Source organism: Colletes gigas, unplaced genomic scaffold (genome assembly GCF_013123115.1).
Source record: "Colletes gigas isolate AHSC1104 unplaced genomic scaffold, ASM1312311v1 Colletes_gigas_Sc00037, whole genome shotgun sequence".
NCBI classification, from domain to species: Eukaryota; Metazoa; Arthropoda; class Insecta; order Hymenoptera; family Colletidae; genus Colletes; species Colletes gigas.
Window position 1 is genome coordinate 1 of NW_025106666.1, and position 20,122 is coordinate 20,122.

General features: G+C 33.9%; 2 protein-coding genes across 3 annotated transcripts; one reads left to right on the top strand and one right to left on the bottom strand.

Moving 5' to 3' along the window:
* Positions 1-8,880: 8,880 nt before the first annotated feature.
* LOC122402572 (translation initiation factor eIF-2B subunit epsilon) lies at positions 8,881-11,852 on the top strand. 2 transcript variants are annotated; one of them, XM_043405490.1, is made up of 3 exons: positions 8,881-9,788; positions 10,087-11,304; positions 11,804-11,852. In XM_043405490.1, exons 1-3 carry the CDS (start codon positions 9,099-9,101, stop codon positions 11,810-11,812), a joined length of 1,917 nt encoding a protein of 638 aa, XP_043261425.1. In that variant the 5' UTR covers positions 8,881-9,098; the 3' UTR covers positions 11,813-11,852. The 2 variants fall into 2 exon arrangements, with proteins under 2 accessions (XP_043261425.1, XP_043261424.1); XM_043405489.1 differs by lacking the exon at positions 11,804-11,852 and having other exon boundaries at positions 10,087-11,399.
* Positions 11,476-19,018, bottom strand: LOC122402571 (synaptotagmin-like protein 5). Its single transcript, XM_043405488.1, has 10 exons — positions 18,811-19,018; positions 16,505-16,654; positions 16,232-16,370; positions 15,641-16,138; positions 14,415-14,977; positions 14,156-14,352; positions 13,783-14,042; positions 13,551-13,697; positions 12,511-12,934; positions 11,476-11,920 (listed from the first exon to the last, which is right to left on the bottom strand). The coding sequence occupies exons 2-10, from the start codon at positions 16,582-16,584 to the stop codon at positions 11,793-11,795; spliced, it is 2,436 nt and encodes an 811-aa protein (XP_043261423.1). The 5' UTR covers positions 16,585-16,654; positions 18,811-19,018; the 3' UTR covers positions 11,476-11,792.
* Positions 19,019-20,122: the final 1,104 nt, after the last annotated feature.

Below are 20,122 nucleotides of genomic sequence, written 5' to 3' on the forward strand. Positions count from 1 at the left end.
AAAGAGTTTCCCTCCATGTGGAAGACACAACATTTCCACAGTCCTTTATTTTCAGTAGGACGGTGGCAACTTCCACATTCATTTTCATATGATTGATTTAATCTGAGTCAGCGTTTTTTTAAATGCTAAACAAAGAGGACAAATAGGACAGATCTCAACATCATATTTCGATTGTAAAATTAAATAAAAATACAGTGAAATTTATGCGGGTGTTTGGACCAAGTAGTATAATAGTGATAATATGTGAACGCACGTCATAGCCATAGTATGTCTTTTTTTAAGAGTTGAAAATATGATCAGGGGGTCTAAAACGGGATTTCGTTAAGAAAAAGTTTTTTTGAGAAATCATATGTTAAACTGTATAGTACCATCTATTCTGTTGGTTAGCGTCAATCCCTTTTTAAGGGGTGGCACGTGTCAGGGTCAATGCATTTGGGGCTTTGACTAGATTCTCAAGAGTATTGTAGGTATCGATACCGGAACCATAAGTCTGTCATCAGACTTGGGCCGAGTGTAGGGGTGAGTGAGAGAGAGTGTGTGTGAGAGAGTGAGAATGAGCGAGCGATGTGCGCGAGCGAGTATAGGCGTTTTGGAATAATGGCGAAGCGGTCAAAACAGATGTCTCGGGGGGCGTGACGAAGAAGGAGACCGGAAAATGGCGTTCGCAGTTGGCTGTTCGTTGTTTCACTCATTCCCTACATATATTCCAATATGTTTTAGATTCATTTCAAAACACTTGAAAAATCATCTTTAGTTTTCTACATTCATCATCAAGCCTTTCTCTTTGAATGTAGATTAACTTGTTTTATTTCCAATTAATTTATATTTACAGGTATGTCTCTATAAAATTTAAATCCATTAATCAATTTGAATTTTGATATTATGTCAGCCATTTTCGAAAATATGGTTTCGAGAAAAACTCATTAAAATTTCTGGTATGATATTAACCGCTGGGTACTCTTCCCCTTAAATGGCTATAACCTTGTTATTTTACGAATATTAATGAGTCTACGTTTATTATAATTGCTAAATAAAGAGGACGAGTGCGAGTCAAAGATCAGTTGCGGTGTGTTTTAAAAAAGGACATTTTCCTTCAATAATTCTCCATTGCAAAAATTCTACAGTATTTCTTTACATTTTTTTATATTTTAAAAATTTTCCCATGTTATTAGAAGTAGATATACGACAAAAGTTATACAACTTATAGTTCCTAGCATGTATAACATGTATAGGTATATAGCGCATGATCGCTTGGTGTGAAAGTCAACGAATCTTCAAAAAGTGCCCAGATCTGGTTTTGAAAAATGTAAGGGCTGTCAGTCACGATGGCTTTGTCGTTTACTGACGATTCGAAACGGGTGGTGATGCCAGGCCTGCTTCGAGAAATGTAAGCGACGTCAGCGATGCAAGAGCGAGAAGGAAAGCGAGTATCAGCCTGTTCTTCTCGGCTCTTCCGAAACTCAACGAGCTCACGTACACGCAATGTGGGCATAGTGTGCGAAAATGAGGAATGTGGAATTCCTGGGGGCCCCCGATGTGCGGTCTAATAACACTGATTTCGAGTCGCAAATACGTTTCTACGAGTATTTTTTAAATAAATGATGTATTACAATTTAAAATAAAAAATAGAGAATTTGCGGTTGTACGTATCAATGAAATACATCCTTAGGAATTTTAATAATCTTGAATTTTTGAAAATACTCTTAATCGATTGATTACTCCATGAAATTAATCGATTGATGCCAATTCTGTACCGTACAGCTGTTCATTTCGTTAAAAACCATCAAATTTATGTAATTCATTTTCTGTCTCACTTCTTCTTGTGTTCATTTGTGTAACCTGTTGGTATGTTGCGAGTGACACAAAAATGGTATGGGGCTCTAGAGCCCCAGAAAAATGGGCCGAAAAAATACATTGGGATGAAAGGTCTACTCGTATACCTCTGTGATGGAACTTTACTCTTATGTACCTACATAAGTCGGAAAGTAAAAATATCTGGGCAGCCGAGATTAAAATCTTATGCCGTTGACGCGAGGTCGGTTTCAGTTGTTTCGAGAGTGAGAAGGAAAGTTTACATTTATCTTCTGAAGTGCATTAGCACTCACTTCGGACATTTTCAGGGAATCGAAAAAGAGGACGAGTGTCAGTTTGTTTTCTTGACTCTCCGAAGCTCTAAGAGCTCACGTAAGTACACGTGATCTGGCATACTGTACGAAAGTGGAATGAGGAGTACCCGATGCATCGAGTACCTAGTCTGCAACATTGCTGACCACCATTCCTATATGTATATGCCCGACGTGTGTAAATTAAGTAATGAGACTGATTTAAAAATTTTTGTATTCGAATAGAATTATAATCAAATTGTCTCCCTCAAAATAACTTCCTTGGGAAGCCACACAGCGCTGGAGACGATTCTTCCAATTCTCATAGCAGTGCTGAAACTCGGATACTGGTATAGCCTTCAGCTAGTCGGTACAGCCGCTCCAATGTTTTCGAGTGTTCCAAAATGACGTTCTTTGAGGTGATTTTTCAATCTCGGGAAGAGGAAATCTCCTGAGGAGTCACAAGAATATTTTTACTGGCCAAAAAACTCATTTACTGAATTGATGTGTGACAAGATGCATTGTCGTAATGCAACACCCAGTTCTTCTTGATGTTTGGCCTCACACGCATGACCCTTTTTCGAAGTTTTTCTAGAACCTCTCGGTGAAAGTATTGATGACCGTTTGGCCTTGAGGCACAAACTGTTTGTGGACGATTCCCTGGCTATCGAAAAAGCAAATCAGCATGACTTGTGACTCATTTTTAGAACGCACTATAAAGAACTGTTTTACGAAAACAGTTGCTTACGGACAACCAAACGGCTCTAGGGGGTACAAACTTGTATCAAAGGTGTATCTCACGTCACCTACCATCTCTCCAAGTCTCGCGTCCCAAATGTTGACAGAACGATGCTATGTTGCCAGTCTCATACTTAAATTACACACCTCGTATACCTACACTCCTCGACCAACCATTAACTGTTCCGACCAGTGTGGCCAGATCGGGCATAATTGAGTGCATCGAAATCGACAACAGTGACGACGAACTTCCTTAGCGTCTAACGGAATGGTGGGGATAGCAGGCATACCCTACCGCACGAGCCACGTGTACGTGAGCTCGGCGCTTGCGCACAACTTCGGGAAATCGATAAAGAACGCTAGTGTCAGCCTTTCCTTCTTGCTCTTGTAAAAGACAAAACAACTGAAATACGATCTCGCGATAAGTGGCATACGATTCCAAGTCTCGACTGCCCCAGCATGTTTACTTTCCGACCTATATGTAAGGTATAAGGAAATTTATAAAGTATCATAATGAAAAAAATTTTGAAGTTTTTTTTTAGCGGAAATACACGTTTTAGGACCCCCTGATCATATTGTGACTATTGAAAAAAAGACATTTTTTTTGTTCCTCAACGACTAACAATAAGTGAATTTCAATAACGAAAAAAATATTTCGAAATTTTTTTTTAGCGGAAATACACGTTTTAGGACCCCCTCATCATATTGTGACTACTACAAAAAAACATATTTTTTTTTGTTCCTATGCTATTGACATGATTGCGTCTAAACGGCTGAATGAATTTCAATGAAACTTAACATTTAAGTTTTATGTTCTCGTTTTAAGGTCTCATGATATTTTAAGCGTGATCAGCTCCCATATAATGATGATTATACGTTTTTAGTTTTATAATTATTTCGATACATACACATCATTTGTAACAAATTTTTAAAGCGATTTATATAAATCTTAAGAAGGATTAAGATCAAATATATTTTTCTCCTATCTTTCCTAGACAGGAAAAATTAAACGAAATCTTATGCCTTGCATACCTACCTAAACCACATAAAAAACGTATTCCACAAATATTTTAGAATAATGTTGTTCAAAGCAGTCTTACTCGTAAAGGGTTAATTAAGGGTTAATTAAAATGAAAAACCACTCTTAGCCAGTACCGTGCACGCTACAAAAATAGATTACTACTGACTTTTCCCACTATGTTTTTTAATAACCGTATCAAATTGTTACACACAATCAAATGTTATATATTTGACTTAACTTTACATAACAAAATAATTGTAACGATAGGTAAAAGAATAACGTGCACGCTACCGTTCAATGGGAAACCACGGGAAGGTGGTGGTCACTTCCATCAGGAGGGAAATGTAAAAAATTGTTATTTCTTTGTAACATTATCACATGCCGTATATTAAAATGTTTTTATTAATGTAATGAAATTACACTATAATGAAAAACTAACTCGTGAATGCATTAATTTTTATTAATATACACACGAGCCATAAAAATGGAAAAATGATATAATTGTTTACATTTCCAAAGGATGGGATGTCGGGATAGGACGTTTGCGATTAAGCTGGCACGTTATGTCGTGCATTGTTGCTCTTACGGTACCGTGACGTAAGTGTAACAAGGCGCGACATTCTACGTCATAGCCACACTATCTACAGCAAGCAATTTCACTAACTAAAAATATACGGCAAAATATAAGCAAATAAATGAAGAAAAAAAATGATAGTTAGAGCAAGCAGAATAGTATTTACAGCAAGCGAAATACGTAAAAAGAGTAACAACACGAGACAAATTGAACGACTATTTACATATTAGCGATGTCCAAAAAAAAATATTTTGGACATCACTAACAAGACTGCGGTTGCAGTGTAAGCGCTTTCGCGTGACGTTATGGCACATACATGCATCACACCTTGTTGCGCCTACGTCACGGTACCGTTGACGTAACAAGACCAGTCTACCGCGACGTCGCATGAAAATGTTTATACTGTCATTGCAGCCTAATAGTACGAATTTACTAAAGAGCTTTTCTCTGGAGAGAAAAATCTCTCTAGAGAAAAGCTCTGTAGTAAATCGGTACCTTAATTTTCGTCATATGACGTAGCGGGAAAATTCTCAAAGTTATTGTCATATGTTGCGTTTAATCTTAAATTACACTTTTGCTTCTTAGCAAATCTATGATATAAATTTTTGGAATACAATAGAGCTAGATGATCGTCATCTACCTCCATGGGTTGAGAGTTTTCCCTCTGCGCCTTTAACGAAGATTTCACAACGCAAATAGAGTTGACGCTGGCCGAAGAAAGTTTATTCCGTTTCTTTGTTTTTATGTCAGGTAACATGGAAAACAATCTTTCTGCATCGGCATTGGAATTTGGAAGTGATCTAATTGTATTTACTAATTCAGGAAATTTAATTTTATAGTCCAAATTTCGCGTTAATAAAATTGTTTTCCAGAAACCATCGAATTTCATCTCGATAAGCGTCTGTCTACCTTTCGTTGTAAATTCCAAAGGCAATACTGACCATTCTGTTTGCAGTCCTTCTTCGTCGAAACCGCCGAATTTCTTAGCGATTAAGAGAACATTTCTGAAGGAAATGTCTCTATTTGTATCATTTAATATAAAAGTTGGTTCAAAAACATACAACATGCTAAGAATTGCTCGACGAAGACATGCTCGTTTGCAGCTGTAATATAAAACATTAAACAATTTTTCCTTACGGTTTCTACGATGTCGGACTTGCCTTCTGCATTCAGTTGATGCAGAAAATTAAGACACTCTGTTCCTAAATTTATACTATTAAATGGAAGTTGATTTTCGACTACAGAAAAATTCATCATTCTTACTAAATCTATGTGTTTCAAAAGCTGCGGTTTCAGAAAATTGCGTAATATATCGCATAAAAGTTCTGCCGCAGTCTTTTGAAGCAAATGAATTCTTGTCTCTTGAGTTTGAAAGAAAATGCTAAATTTATAAAAAAACTCAAGAGCGTAATTTAGAAAATAAAGATATGCTTTGGCCTCTGGATTTTGCATCGAGATTAACAGACGTTCCCCGGACTCTGATTTCTCGCTTATTGTCAATTCTTGCAAAAAAAGCAATACAGAGTCCCAATTCTCTAAAAGTGTAACTACGGATGTATAATGCGATAACCATCGCGTAGAACACAATTTTAAAATTTTTCTGTCGGTTGTTTGAAAACATTGCTGAAATTCGCGGAATATAGCCGAACGTTTGGGACTACTGTATATGAAAGTTGCTACTTTTCGTAACAACTCCTCGCATATGTCTGGAATGGTATTGCACGCTTCGCGCACTACCATTGCAGACAGATGACATGGACAGCGGACAGTCAAAAATTTGTCCCTGCATTTTGTTGCAAGCTTTGTCATAAAGGACGAGTGTCGCCCTGTCATGACAGCAGCGTTGTCACATGACAACGCGACAATATTTTCGAACGGAATTTCTCTTTCTATCATGGCAATTTCAAATGTTTTATATAAATTATCTGCGTCACAATTTCTGGCATCAAGATGTAATAATTCTACCAATTCCGTTCGAACATCCAAAGTCTCGGGTGCAACATAACGAACAAGAAACGTCATCCATTTCTCGTTGGTCGAGTCGGATGTTTCGTCAATATAAATAGAAAATTTAGTGTTTTGTAAAACACTAGAAATACGTTTTGTTTCTAAAGGATACAAAACGTTTGATATAATATTTGAACACTTTGTTCGACCGAACGACATATGTTTCAAGACATCAGGATCTTGCCCAATGTCTTTGAAAACTTCAAGAATCGTCTCTGCGGTTCGATACGGAATATTTTTTTCGGCTATTAATTTGGCAAATTTGATTTCCGCGGATTTTATCCTTTCATCCAACGACAGAGGCGATTCTTCGGATTGCGTCGTAAAATTATTATTCAAATTGTCTGCGTTATCGTTACTCTTTTTATAATTCTCAATGTGACACTGAGAATCTGCATGATTATAAATCGTCGATAATCGACATGAAAATTGATTGTTGCAAACCGAACAGAACCACGAATAAGGGTCGCCATCGACTTTATGCAACCATGGCTTGAAATAATCATTCTCAAGCCATTGAGGCATAAAAGCCCTTTTAGAAGTACTATTTTTTTTATGACACCCAGATTCTCCGTGTCTATACACGTTTGAGGAACCGCAAGAATAAGACTTATTGCATAAAGTACAATAAAAACGACTTCTATCATGGGGTACTGCACGTATCCATGATTTAAATCTATGATCATTTATCCATGAAGATAAAAAACCGCGCTTACACTTATTCTTCGATTTCCCAACCGTTTCCATGATATAAAAGCAGAAAAGCGAAAGAACAGAAAATTACAGAATACCTACGCGAAAGCTTTTTTTCAATTTAAATGTCTCAGAATGACCTACGGCACGTACGAAATAAAGTTCTATTGAATGAATAGCAGTATATAGACGACAATTTAATATATTTCATTTTGCAGAAATGAATTTAGAGGGAGAATCAAAAAAAAAGGAAAGAAGAATATAGACGTTCTAATATATGGCATGTGATAATGTTACAAAGAAATAACAATTTTTTACATTTCCCTCCTGATGGAAGTGACCACCACCTTCCCGTGGTTTCCATTGAACGGTAGCGTGCACGTTATTCTTTTACCTATCGTTACAATTATTTTGTTATGTAAAGTTAAGTCAAATATATAACATTTGATTGTGTGTAACAATTTGATACGGTTATTAAAAAACATAGTGGGAAAAGTCAGTAGTAATCTATTTTTGTAGCGTGCACGGTACTGGCTAAGAGTGGTTTTTCATTTTAATTAACCCTTAATTAACCCTTTACGAGTAAGACTGCTTTGAACAACATTATTCTAAAATATTTGTGGAATACGTTTTTTATGTGGTTTAGGTAGGTATGCAAGGCATAAGATTTCGTTTAATTTTTCCTGTCTAGGAAAGATAGGAGAAAAATATATTTGATCTTAATCCTTCTTAAGATTTATATAAATCGCTTTAAAAATTTGTTACAAATGATGTGTATGTATCGAAATAATTATAAAACTAAAAACGTATAATCATCATTATATGGGAGCTGATCACGCTTAAAATATCATGAGACCTTAAAACGAGAACATAAAACTTAAATGTTAAGTTTCATTGAAATTCATTCAGCCGTTTAGACGCAATCATGTCAATAGCATAGGAACAAAAAAAAAATATGTTTTTTTGTAGTAGTCACAATATGATGAGGGGGTCCTAAAACGTGTATTTCCGCTAAAAAAAAATTTCGAAATATTTTTTTCGTTATTGAAATTCACTTATTGTTAGTCGTTGAGGAACAAAAAAAATGTCTTTTTTTCAATAGTCACAATATGATCAGGGGGTCCTAAAACGTGTATTTCCGCTAAAAAAAAACTTCAAAATTTTTTTCATTATGATACTTTATAAATTTCCTTATACCTTACATATAGGTCGGAAAGTAAAAATGCTGGGGCAGTCGAGACTTGGAATCGTATGCCGATTATCGCGAGGTCGTATTTCAGCTGTTTCTCTTTTGCAAGAGCAAGAAGGAAAGGCTCACACTAGCGTTCTTTATCGATTTGCCGAAGTTGTGCGAAGTGCCGAGCTCACGTACACGTGGCTCGTGCGGTAGTGTATGCCTGCTATCCCCACCATTCCGTTAGACGCTAAGGAAGTTCGTCGTTACTGTTGTCGATTTCGATGCACTCAATTATGCCAGATCTGGCCACACTGGTGTGAGCCTTTCTTTCTTGATATGAAATACACGTTTTAACTATTGAAAAAAAATAAATTTTTGTTATTATTTCTACGAACGAATATATATGTATATTATTAATACGATTGAGTATAAATACCTGATTTATACTCAATACGTGAAAAATAGATTTTGCTCATGTTCATATTCAAAGGAACCAGAGGGCCACACTGCCTGAACTCCTGAAGACACTGTTATTATCTGTTAACTGTTATAGATTATAGGTTAGAATTCGTAGCGAGCTACTAGAGCTGCTTGCGAGATACGCGGCTTTAGTACATCATTTTTTGGTAAAATGTATTCATTTATAAATGTGTGAAATGCAAAGGCGAAGAATTACAGTGAAATCAATATTTAAATGTAAAGGAATAAATACTGTCTGGAATTTTATAATCTATAATAAATAATATATTTTGAACAGTTTAACGATCAAAGAATTAAAGCTACATAATGAATATGAAGATGGGAAAAAAGGACATTGTACAAGCTGTTGTTCTTGTGGATGATTTCGTGACAAAGTTAACACCAATGCAAAATATAACTCCGAGTATTTTAATGCCAGTTATGAACGTACCACTCTTAGATTATTTAATAGAAACCCTGATTAAGTCTAAAATACAAGAATTAGTTCTATATTGTAGCAGCCATAAAGACTTAATAAAAAAATTTGTAAATGACAGAAAGTGGTCAAGGATATCTGTATCTTTAATTATATCCGAGGGTTGTACATCCCTTGGTGATGCTCTTAGAGATATCGATACAAAAGGTTCTATTCGTGGTAATTTTATACTAATACGAGGAGATGCATTTATTAATGCAAATCTTACAAATGCTTTGAACTATCACAGTGCTAAGCTTGCAAATGATAAAGGAGCAGCAATGACCATGTTGCTAAGAAACATTGGTTCTACTAATGATTCTCTGTTAAAAAGAGAAGCATCTTTATTAGTTTCTGATAAAACTAGTAAGAAGGTTCTACATTATAAGAAATTAAGGAACAATGAAAAGAAAGTGAAATTGGAACTGGATTGGTTTTTAGATCACAATGAAATTGAGATTAATACCTGTTGCATGGATACTCACGTTTACTTATGTTCCCCTTCTGTGCTTCCATTATTCTCTGACAATTTTGATTTTCAAGTAAGTTATTAAATCTCCATCTGTTATCAATTGTATTATCATAGTCTTTTTAAAGATAGATTATTGTTTCGCAATTTTTAAACTTGAAACATTGAAAATATATACTTTTAATAATTTTTCTTCTGGTATTTATTAAAATTTTTTAGTTGCTTAAATAGTCAAAGTTAATACTTTTTTGCAATAAATAATTTAAAAAAAATTTGTTTCATACAAAATTGAGAGAAAAATAATGTAAAGCATGATTTATTGTATAAAATAAGTATATACGTTAATTTATATTTTTTTATGTTACTAATAGACAATGGAAGATTTTATTCGAGGAGTACTGATGAATGAAGAAATTTTAAATTCCCGAATTTATTGGCAGCAATTAAATCCTGAAGATTATAGTCTACCAATCGTATCATGGAATGCGTATCATACGCTTAGTCGTGATATTTTGAAGAGACATAGTTTTCCACATACATTGAATGCCAATCCATTTTTGAAAGATTTTGTTTATATGCCAAGAAACACTTATAAACATAGAAGTGCCACGCTTGCTAAGGGCTGTATACTAGGGAAAGATAGCGTGTTTTGTCAACACAGTATACTCGGAAACGATACCTCTGTTACAAGATCCGTGATCGGTATTAGTTGTTTAATTGGTTGTAATGTAACGATCGAAAACTCGTATATTTTATCGTTTACCGAAATCAAAGATAACTGTACTATCAAGAATAGTATCGTATTTCCAAATTGTATTATTAAACAAGGTGCACATATAAATGGGTGCATATTATGTCTTGGAGCAAATATCGATGCTCTAGCGGACTATACTGATTCTATTTTAGAATCGAAAGATGATAAAATTTGTGTAAAAAAAATGTTAGAAATCGATACGGACGATGAATTTGAGTTCTTTAAAGATTACGATGAAACCGAATACGATAATTATTCTACGGACGTAACGAGTAGCGACGAAGATTCTGAATGCAACTCACCGGTTCCTGATGATACTAACATGTTCTTATCCGAAGTGATTGATAGTTTACTAAGAGGATTTCAAGATAAAATTAATTGCGAGAATTTAATTTTGGAGATAAACGCGTCAAGATACGCATACAATATTACCATGAGGGAAGTGACGTATAATGTTATTAAAGCTATATTAAGTTTACCTTTTCATTATCTTTCGGAAAAGAAAGAAACTGTAAATAATCAAAATTATCAAAAAAACTTGAAAATCATGATAACTTATTTTTATCCAATTATTCTGAATTATGTTAAAACAGAAGATGCTCAAGATGATTGTTTACACGCGATAGAAGATGTTACTAGTACGACGCAAGAATTACTACCGTGTATATTACACTTGTTACATCTTTTTTACGATAAAGACTTATTATCGGAAGACAAAATTTTAGAGTGGTACAGATCTAGCGGTAAAAATATATTTGAATTCCAAGACAACAAAATAAAAATTGCGATGGAACAATTTATTAAGTGGTTGGAAGAAGCCGAAGAAGACTCTAGCGTGAGTGATAATTAAATACAACTTGAAATCTTAAATAGCTTTTAATAAGAATATTTGTAAAAAGTATATCTCTTAAAATATTTCAAGTATCTTGTGTATTATAGAAAATAAACTTTTGTACTATGGTTTTTGTGATCCGTGATAATTTTTTGTAAAAATGAATACGAAATAATCAAATTTGAAAACATTAATTAGAAACCAGACTGTCTTTAAAAGAGCACATTCTATAAGCACATGAACTAAACTTATCAGTGGAAAAATGAGGAAAAACTTAAAATTTATCAGCGAAAGATAAAAATAGTTTACCGATAATGTAATATCTTTATTATCGTGTTAACTTTTGTTTTTTAATGATAAATACACTTTGAGCAATAGTACAGATCACGTGTAAACAAATTATATTTTGTAGATTATTATGCATATCGATTACAGACCTTGTTAAAATGTTTTTAATAATACGTTTACAAACAAAATGGTACCATAAATTATTATTCAGTAGGCAAAATAGCATCAGTTAAATTGTGCCAAGCTTGATGGCGATGATCCGGAAATTTAATTGCATCTATCCAATGCCGTAATCGTGCACCTTTGCTATTGCAACTTAATTCAAGTCCACCTAAATAAAATCAGGAATTATATTAATGTGATATAATAAGAAATAACGATGAGACATAAAGATGTTTATTACAATTTCGATCCTTAATATTTAGATTCTTTTCAAATATCACAAAAGTTATCTAGAATAAATAATCAGTTTTTCGATAAAATAAAACTAAGAAAAATGTTAATAACATACAGTGTTCGGCCACCTCTGGGAAAAATTTTAATGGGAGATTCTAGAGGCCAAAATAAGACGAAAATCAAGAATACCAATTTGTTGATGAAGGCTTTGTTAAAAAGTTATTAACGTTTAAAGTTCCGACCTTACTGAAATTTTTTCTTGAAAGTGCGTAGGATTTCGGAGGTATGTATATTCACCAAAAATGATTGTAATTGACACCCGCAAGCGAAAATAATTTTTCCAGAACGATTTGAAATTTTTGAATGTAATTGTTAATAATTTTTTAATAGAGCCTCCATCAACAAATTGGCATTCTTGATTTTCGTGTTATTTTGGCCTCTAGAATCCCTCATCAAAATTTTTCCCAGGGGTGGCCGAACACCCTGTATATTCTAACGCTATAATTTAAAAAATGAACTCATTACCAAGGTAATCGTTACTCTTGCCAAAATCCTTGTCCCATACTGTCAGATATAATGTAAGTTTCATAAGGTCTGTTAATCGAGTAGTAAAAATGAACTCCTCGTTCCATTCTGGGTTTAGGGTTTTCCACTTGACAGTTGTATTTTGTGAATTACGACCTACGATCTTTTTCGAAACTAGCTTTCTGGCGGTGATACGTGCGATCGAATAATCAAAGACACGTTGTTTATGATTGTTCGTCACATTCTCTATAAGGCACAACTTGACAAATGGGTCAGAAAATCCATTATTATCCATAGGAAGTAGATTTGTAGCTCGGTGAACCGTGACCATCAATGCTCTGCGTCTTGTACAGTAACTTAGACTCACTTGAATCTCTCCTCGACCACTGGAAAATACGCCCCAAGATGCCTCTTCATTGTCCACCTATGCCAACGTCGAGCTCTTATATCTTAGTGTCTGCAATAATGCAAGTAAAGTCGGCCGTCGCGAAAAATTTAAGGCGCGATTAAATAATTAGAAAAATCATTATGTTTATGTCGTTATGATGCATAAACATAATTTACGAAATGATAATACAATTAAGGATATTAGAACATTACGTGTACAAGAATAAATGATTTTCAAGATACAAACGATACCATTCCGCGCCAAATCGATCATTTTTGTACTCGATGCGAGGGATTTTGTTTGAACTGAAATATATTTGCGTGAAAGTAGCCATTGGGGATTCAAGTGTCTCTGTATTTACATGGATCGCAACATATTTCAATTAGTTTTCAATCTGTTTAATATACCGAAACGGAAGCATCCCTTAAAAATAAATAGTTCAATTTGAACAAATTCCTTGACATTGAGTACAAGAAATGATCGATTTAGCGTGGGATAATCCAAATTGGACCGTGTAATAACAATTAGTGAGTATAAATGCTAAAGTAATAAAATAGCAGTGAATAGTATTTTAAATAATTCACATTTAAATTATTCATATTCAATTATTATGGATTAGAAAATTGAGAAGTAATGTTTAATTGGTACGTACTGGATAATGATCTTGCAATGGAACATTATAATATTTCGTTTGACGTGGTTGTAACTCGTGCAGGGGAAACTTCGCTTCTCCTAGAAAATCGTGACCTGCAGGATCGTCCTGGAGGATCAGGATGTGCAGTGCTTTGCCACTCCATATCTATTTTTTAACAACCAATAATGTCTTATATATTTGAATCGTTAAGGTATTTTTGTATTATATTCAAAATTAGTATCGTTCGTACATCCGTTTCTGCCGTTCCGTAAAAATTTAGGATCTCGTTGAACTCCGGATCCCGTGTTTTGTGAACCGTCTTTGTCCGTAGACGCTTCGTAGTCGCAATTGTGTTTATTGGTAATATGTTGAGTTTGCAAAATGGATCGGCGAGACCGTGAATATCCATTGGCCGTAAATCTCGTGCCCGTTCCACTTTGCATTGGAGGCACTGAACTGCTGGGTCGTATCGCAAGGAGACTTCGAGAGTTCCATAATTTCGCCCCGTTTCTAGTTTTCATATCATTTTCATTGTTTTTAGGTAACAATTTTTAAATATTTACGCTCGGAATATACGAAACTAGATGAAAGCAAAGCACAAAAGCAAACAATACTGTACACACCGTACTCCGACGTTTGTAGTCGCGGTAAATCGATTTGATTGCTGCTGTGAGCACTGTTGAAAAGACTCTCCCTTCCTGAGCACGATCGTTTTTCTTCCAGATCCGTGTGTTTCTCGTGTATTTGAAATTGTTCCGGAATTTGATCGGTTAGAATGATTGACGACGTTGGTGTCGTTGGTATCATCGAAGAATTCGGTCTACAATGTATTACACCGACATCAGCTAAACTTCTACTCTTTTGTTTATCGTTCTTACGTACCTGAGTGATTGTACCTGAGAACATTTTAATCGGTCGCACGAATGAAACTCTATTTTACGATAATCGTCCTTCGATTCGCAAGGATCGTCAAATTTCGCATTCTTTTCGTCGATAATTTCATCTTCGAACGACACGCGCTGTTCAATTTGTGAATCGTTGCTGGTCCTTCCATTTGTCCGTAAACGGGAACTCGTAACCGAAGCAGTCGGCGAAACTCGGCTGCACTGAGACGTAATCGAAAGAGTGGACCTATCTAATTGATCGACATATTCATCGCGATTATTTAACGGCGATATATCGTTTAATTTTTGTTCTGGTGATTTGGATGCACTATTACTAGTCGATTGAGCAGAATTAAGAAACGGCGAAAGCGTTGTGTTAGCAGTACTGTCCTGATTCTTCTGTAAATTTGAAAACGAGCTAGAGTGACCTCGAGTTAACGCCAGACGTCGTGTTACTTCTTCGTCGGAGGAGGAATCTTGAAGTTCGGTAGATTCAAGAGATTTATTTCCCCCGATTGTCCAGGTAGATTGTTTGTGACCTATCCTCGACCATCCTCGTTCCTACATTTTTAAACAAATATATCAATATATTTGTTAATTAAATTTTTAATAAATTTGCAAATACAGGTAACCCTCCTACAACACGGCATCCTATAACACGGTTTCGCTATAACACGATTCATAAATTGCAAGAACCCTCCTACAACACGGTTTCGCTTTAACACGATAAGAAAATTGTGAAAACCTTTGTAAAACACTGTACTTCCACAGCACTGGATAACATGATTTTTGCTTAACATATTTAAAAACTAAATTACCTTAAAATAATGACGCGAAGGAATAATGAACTATAGTGGCTTTACATGAAAATATATATATCAAATTATAATTTACTAAATTAAGGTTGCGTTAAATTAAAACAATATTTTTTGTTTTGTGTTATACATACATTCATATTTTTCATAAAAATTAAATTGCTTATGTAGAATTAAAAAAAAAATATTTGTTTTTAATAAGTTATCGGAACGTAACTCCCCTTTTTATACTGGCTCTGGGTCTCATATAACACGGTTTCACACAACACGGCATTTTCTAGGAACCTATCTACCGTGTTATAGGAGGGTTACCTGTATTTGTTAATTAAATTTTTAATAAATTTGCAAATATATTCGTTCTAATTTTAGATGCTCCAGCGACATGCGTAGATTAATCTTTTATTTTTACCTTTTTCTCGGGTAAAATATATTTTGGCATCCCCCTGATAAACCAGGCACCGCTCTTTTTCCACATTTCTCTAGTCTCGGCGCATATTCTGCAAAGGAATTGTTTTTGACTACTACTCGAACGTCTAATAATTCGTTGCATGGTTGTTCTTTCTTGCACATGTTTCGCCATAGCTAATACGCCTTTTGTCGACGAACCGTTCGAAAACGTTGAATTAAGCTCGTTGGTTTCGATGCCGCATTTCTGGCATATGTATTTACGACAATCTTTGCAAAGATTTGGCGTCGCGCCCAAAACTGCACCGAATTTCTCACCGCAAAGAGCGCAAGAACATACACAGTGCGTAGTACTGGAACACCGGGTACTACAATTTTTTTTCTCGTTCAATCTTGTACCAGTGACGATACAGACATTACGTTTCATGTTCTCTAATCTTTCCACTAATCTACCAATTCGTTCCTGTTCTGATAAATCCAAAGCTTCCGCTCTTTGAATGACCTAGCATATTAACGAAAACAAAAGATTTCATCGTTACTTCAAAGTTTCTGTACTCGTAGAGAAGGAGGAATTGTTATTAATTTAAACATTTACCTGTATGATCGTTTGTTGTTCTTCTTCGCTTAATACAAACGATTGTGCATAACGATTTGTACCACCGGAGTAAGAATTCGAATAATTATCCCATTTTGAATCTAGAGAACCAGTTTTTACAGACCATCCTGTACGCAACCTAATTATCAATTGTTCGTTAATTATGTAGAAAAGATCGTATATGTATATCGCAATGAACCATACACGTTGCTTTTACAACAAAATTTTTATATATGTATATATATAGGTATCAGATATAAATTTTAAACTCACTTTGCCCTCAGCGCTAAATGTCGATCATTCGGGCAAACCCATCTGGTACCTCTACCTGAATCTTTTACCGTGATATCCATTGTTTTTTGTTTCAATGAAACTTTTAAATCATCTCAAACTTATTACGAATATTATGTAACGTGGATCATCCTATATAAAAATAAAACGAAGTGAAAACGAAGTCTTGCGCTCGAAAGCAAATCAATTATAAAAATTGGTAAAAATTCACTGTTACTGAATCTTCCTAAAATATGATCAATAAATTTTGAATGACTAATTATCAACATAAACAACAGAAAAGATAATAATAATAAGGATAATAAAATAAAGATAATTGATCATAATTTAAATTATAATTTTTTATATTTAAAATTGTAACAATAAAATTTATTGATCTTATAATTGATGAAATATCTGTAATATGTAAAGAAAAAATTGTTAAAGAAAATTGTCAACAGTTATAGAAGGATGAACTCTTCCTAAAATATGTTTGATAAATTTTGAATTACTAGTTATTATCAACATGAATCACAGACTTTTTAAGAGAAATAAAGAGACAACATGTTGGAATTTGCCAAAAAAAATCTTTAGACAAATTTTTCTTTTAAATTCTTGTAACGCATAGTAAAAAGTATGCGAGTGGCATAGATATCAGGCGTTGACATCACTATGAATCGTACAAGAAGAACAACCCACATTGTCTTTCCAAGATGAATACAATTTTCTAAACGATACTTTGTTACACGTATATTTGAATTAATCGCGAATTAATTATATATTTTCGTTAATGCAAATATTAAAGAACGTTAATATAATACGAAGAAGTAACAAAGTTCAGAAGAACAGCTTTCGCTCAAAATAGATGTGCAACAAGTATTCGCTGTGCCTCTGTTCCTATATCATTGAAATTGCTAAAGGGAGACTATCTATATTTGCACCTAAATCGATATTTCAATGGTTCTTGTCACAACTCTTATTTTCTTATTGTAAAGTTGTAATACACCCGAGATACGAAAGAAAGAAAATCATCTTGGATATAAAATACTGTATTTTGATTCGTTAAAACCGGGTGGAAACTTTTTTACATTTTCACATTTAGAAACATAAAACTTCGAACTTTCCCTTTAAAGTAATCGAGAGCGAAACATACAGGTTTTGCGAATTAAATTCGTCTTTTTGTTTCGAAGTACTACACTTTTTCTATCATCAATAACGAATCTCATCGAGGAAATTTTTTCAAAAATCAAATTATGCACGAAACATATGCTAGTTGACCTTTCGAAAGATAAACATTTGATAGGCGTGATTAATCATACTGATACAACTGTTATCTTACAAATTATCACAATTATTATATAAAATTGTCACCAACTGCACAGTTTTCATATTATACTCGTACATAATTACGAATTCCGTATGTAATGAATTAAATGCTATTAGATAAATAATTCATCTTTGTGTCAGACATTGTGTTACAGTAAAATTTAAAATGTTTTAATGATAAATTTATATTCAATTTTATTTTTATTACAAAAACTTAAGGAAACAATTTTTTGGAAATACGTGATTTGCAAAACGGTAAATTTGGAGTGTAAAACTGGTGTGTACGAAAACAAGAAACGAACGTATTAAATTAGGTTGAAAATGAATGCTACGTAGTGAAATCATTACGTGGGATGATATAGTTATTGGAAAAAAGGGAAAGTAGTTGGAAGAGAGGGGAGCGAACACCTCGCAACAGACGCGTAGCAATTGTATCGTGACTGAAAAAAAAATGAGCGCGAAAGTCCTATACGAAGAGCGATCAATCGAAGCTTGTGACGCGTGCCAACATACTTTGCAATCGTGTTACTCATTCTTTGCATCAACATCGGCGTTTGAACTAAGAATATTTACTCTTTTATACCAAAAACGACATGCTAATACGTGTGTAATAAATTTGCCTGCACTTACATTAATGTTTTATCTAATTTATTACTATTTTAATGGTTCTTTTTTAAGAACATTATGCAAAAAATCTGGTTTAGTTAAATTATAAAGAACAGACGAACGAATACTTGAATTAATAAAATAAAAGACTCAAGGACCATAAATTTTATCGTAAAATCACATAGGAGTTATTCCAATTTTCTAAACTTTTCCAGAAACAAAAGCAGTGTACCGTTCTGTGATTTATGCGGATGATATTTCATATTCTTGTTTAACATAATTTATTTATTAACCTAGGTGTTAAACGATCGTGATAAATAATAAGAGTTTTATTTCGATTAAGAAACGTTTGAAATTATCTGGAAAAGTCTACTTACGAGTTACGTGGATTTCTTCGACCATGTAGTTTTTAATTAGAAAAGAAAAACAGCAGCTTTGGACCGTAAATTATTTAGTCTTGGACCGCGTGATACTTTTGTCGATAATTATGATACTAGAACTTATGACCGCGTTTAACTGAAAAGGACCTTCGAGGACATTAATCGCATGAACGAACGGACAAGCACAGAACTGTACTTGCCACGCTATCAGTTGGTCGACAAGTGGGTGCTATTATCGCAGAAACTGGACTACGACTCCGCTTCTCTTTCGATACAGGCGCAGAGGGATGCGTACTTACCATGCGTGCGATTTACAGGGATGTATCTAGGAAATTCATTGGCAGGAACATTTACAAGGGTGTTTACATTTTCATACTTACTTCATTTTTCCTGCAAATAAATGGAAAACGAGAAAGTTTTTCTGTTCCTTACAAGAAACACGATAACTACGATTAATGTTTGATTAATGAAAATTAAACTTATTTTTCATTCCACGATCAACTAAATTTAATATTCAAGTCACAGTGTCGCACAATTACAGTAGAATAATACGTGTATTACAGTCGAATCAAATATAAAAAATTACAGTCAATAAACTATGTATATTGTTCATTTTAAACGATATAAGATAGATATTTATGCTAATGCTTTTGGCAGATATATGAAAATAAAATAAATTAATAACTACATATAACATATATTCATTATTTTAAGTTGTGTATGCGCACGTGTTATAGACATATATGTGTATATATATATATATATATGTACAATACATGCAGTATACATATATTACAGCTTTAGTTGTATACACAATTATACATATAAGTATCGCTATACGAAACACGTTACAATTTTAACCACTTTATTAATAAAAAAATCCACATTTAATGAAATATCTAATAAAAATATCAAATTATAAATAAAAGGAACGGAAGATTCTACTTTAAAATTAACAGTAAAAAATTATAATTCATTGGGACAAAAAACACACGGATAATTTCTCAAGACTTGTTTTAATTAGATATCAACAATCAGGAATAACATGTGTAAGTTAAACGAGCGTCCTTGTGCCATATTGCAATTATTGACGTGCTACGCTTCGTAGTTGTCGACGTTATCTGTATCTTGCGTAAATGTCGAATATTAGAATTGATCTAATGTGGTTCTCAAGGTTCTAGGTCACAATGAAAATTTCAACAAAAGAAAAAAAAAACGAATGAACGTTCGGCCACATTCGTTGTTGTTCCCTTTCACAAACTTGAATTTGTTTTTAAACAAATAATATTGAAAGTTATAGTTTAAAAAG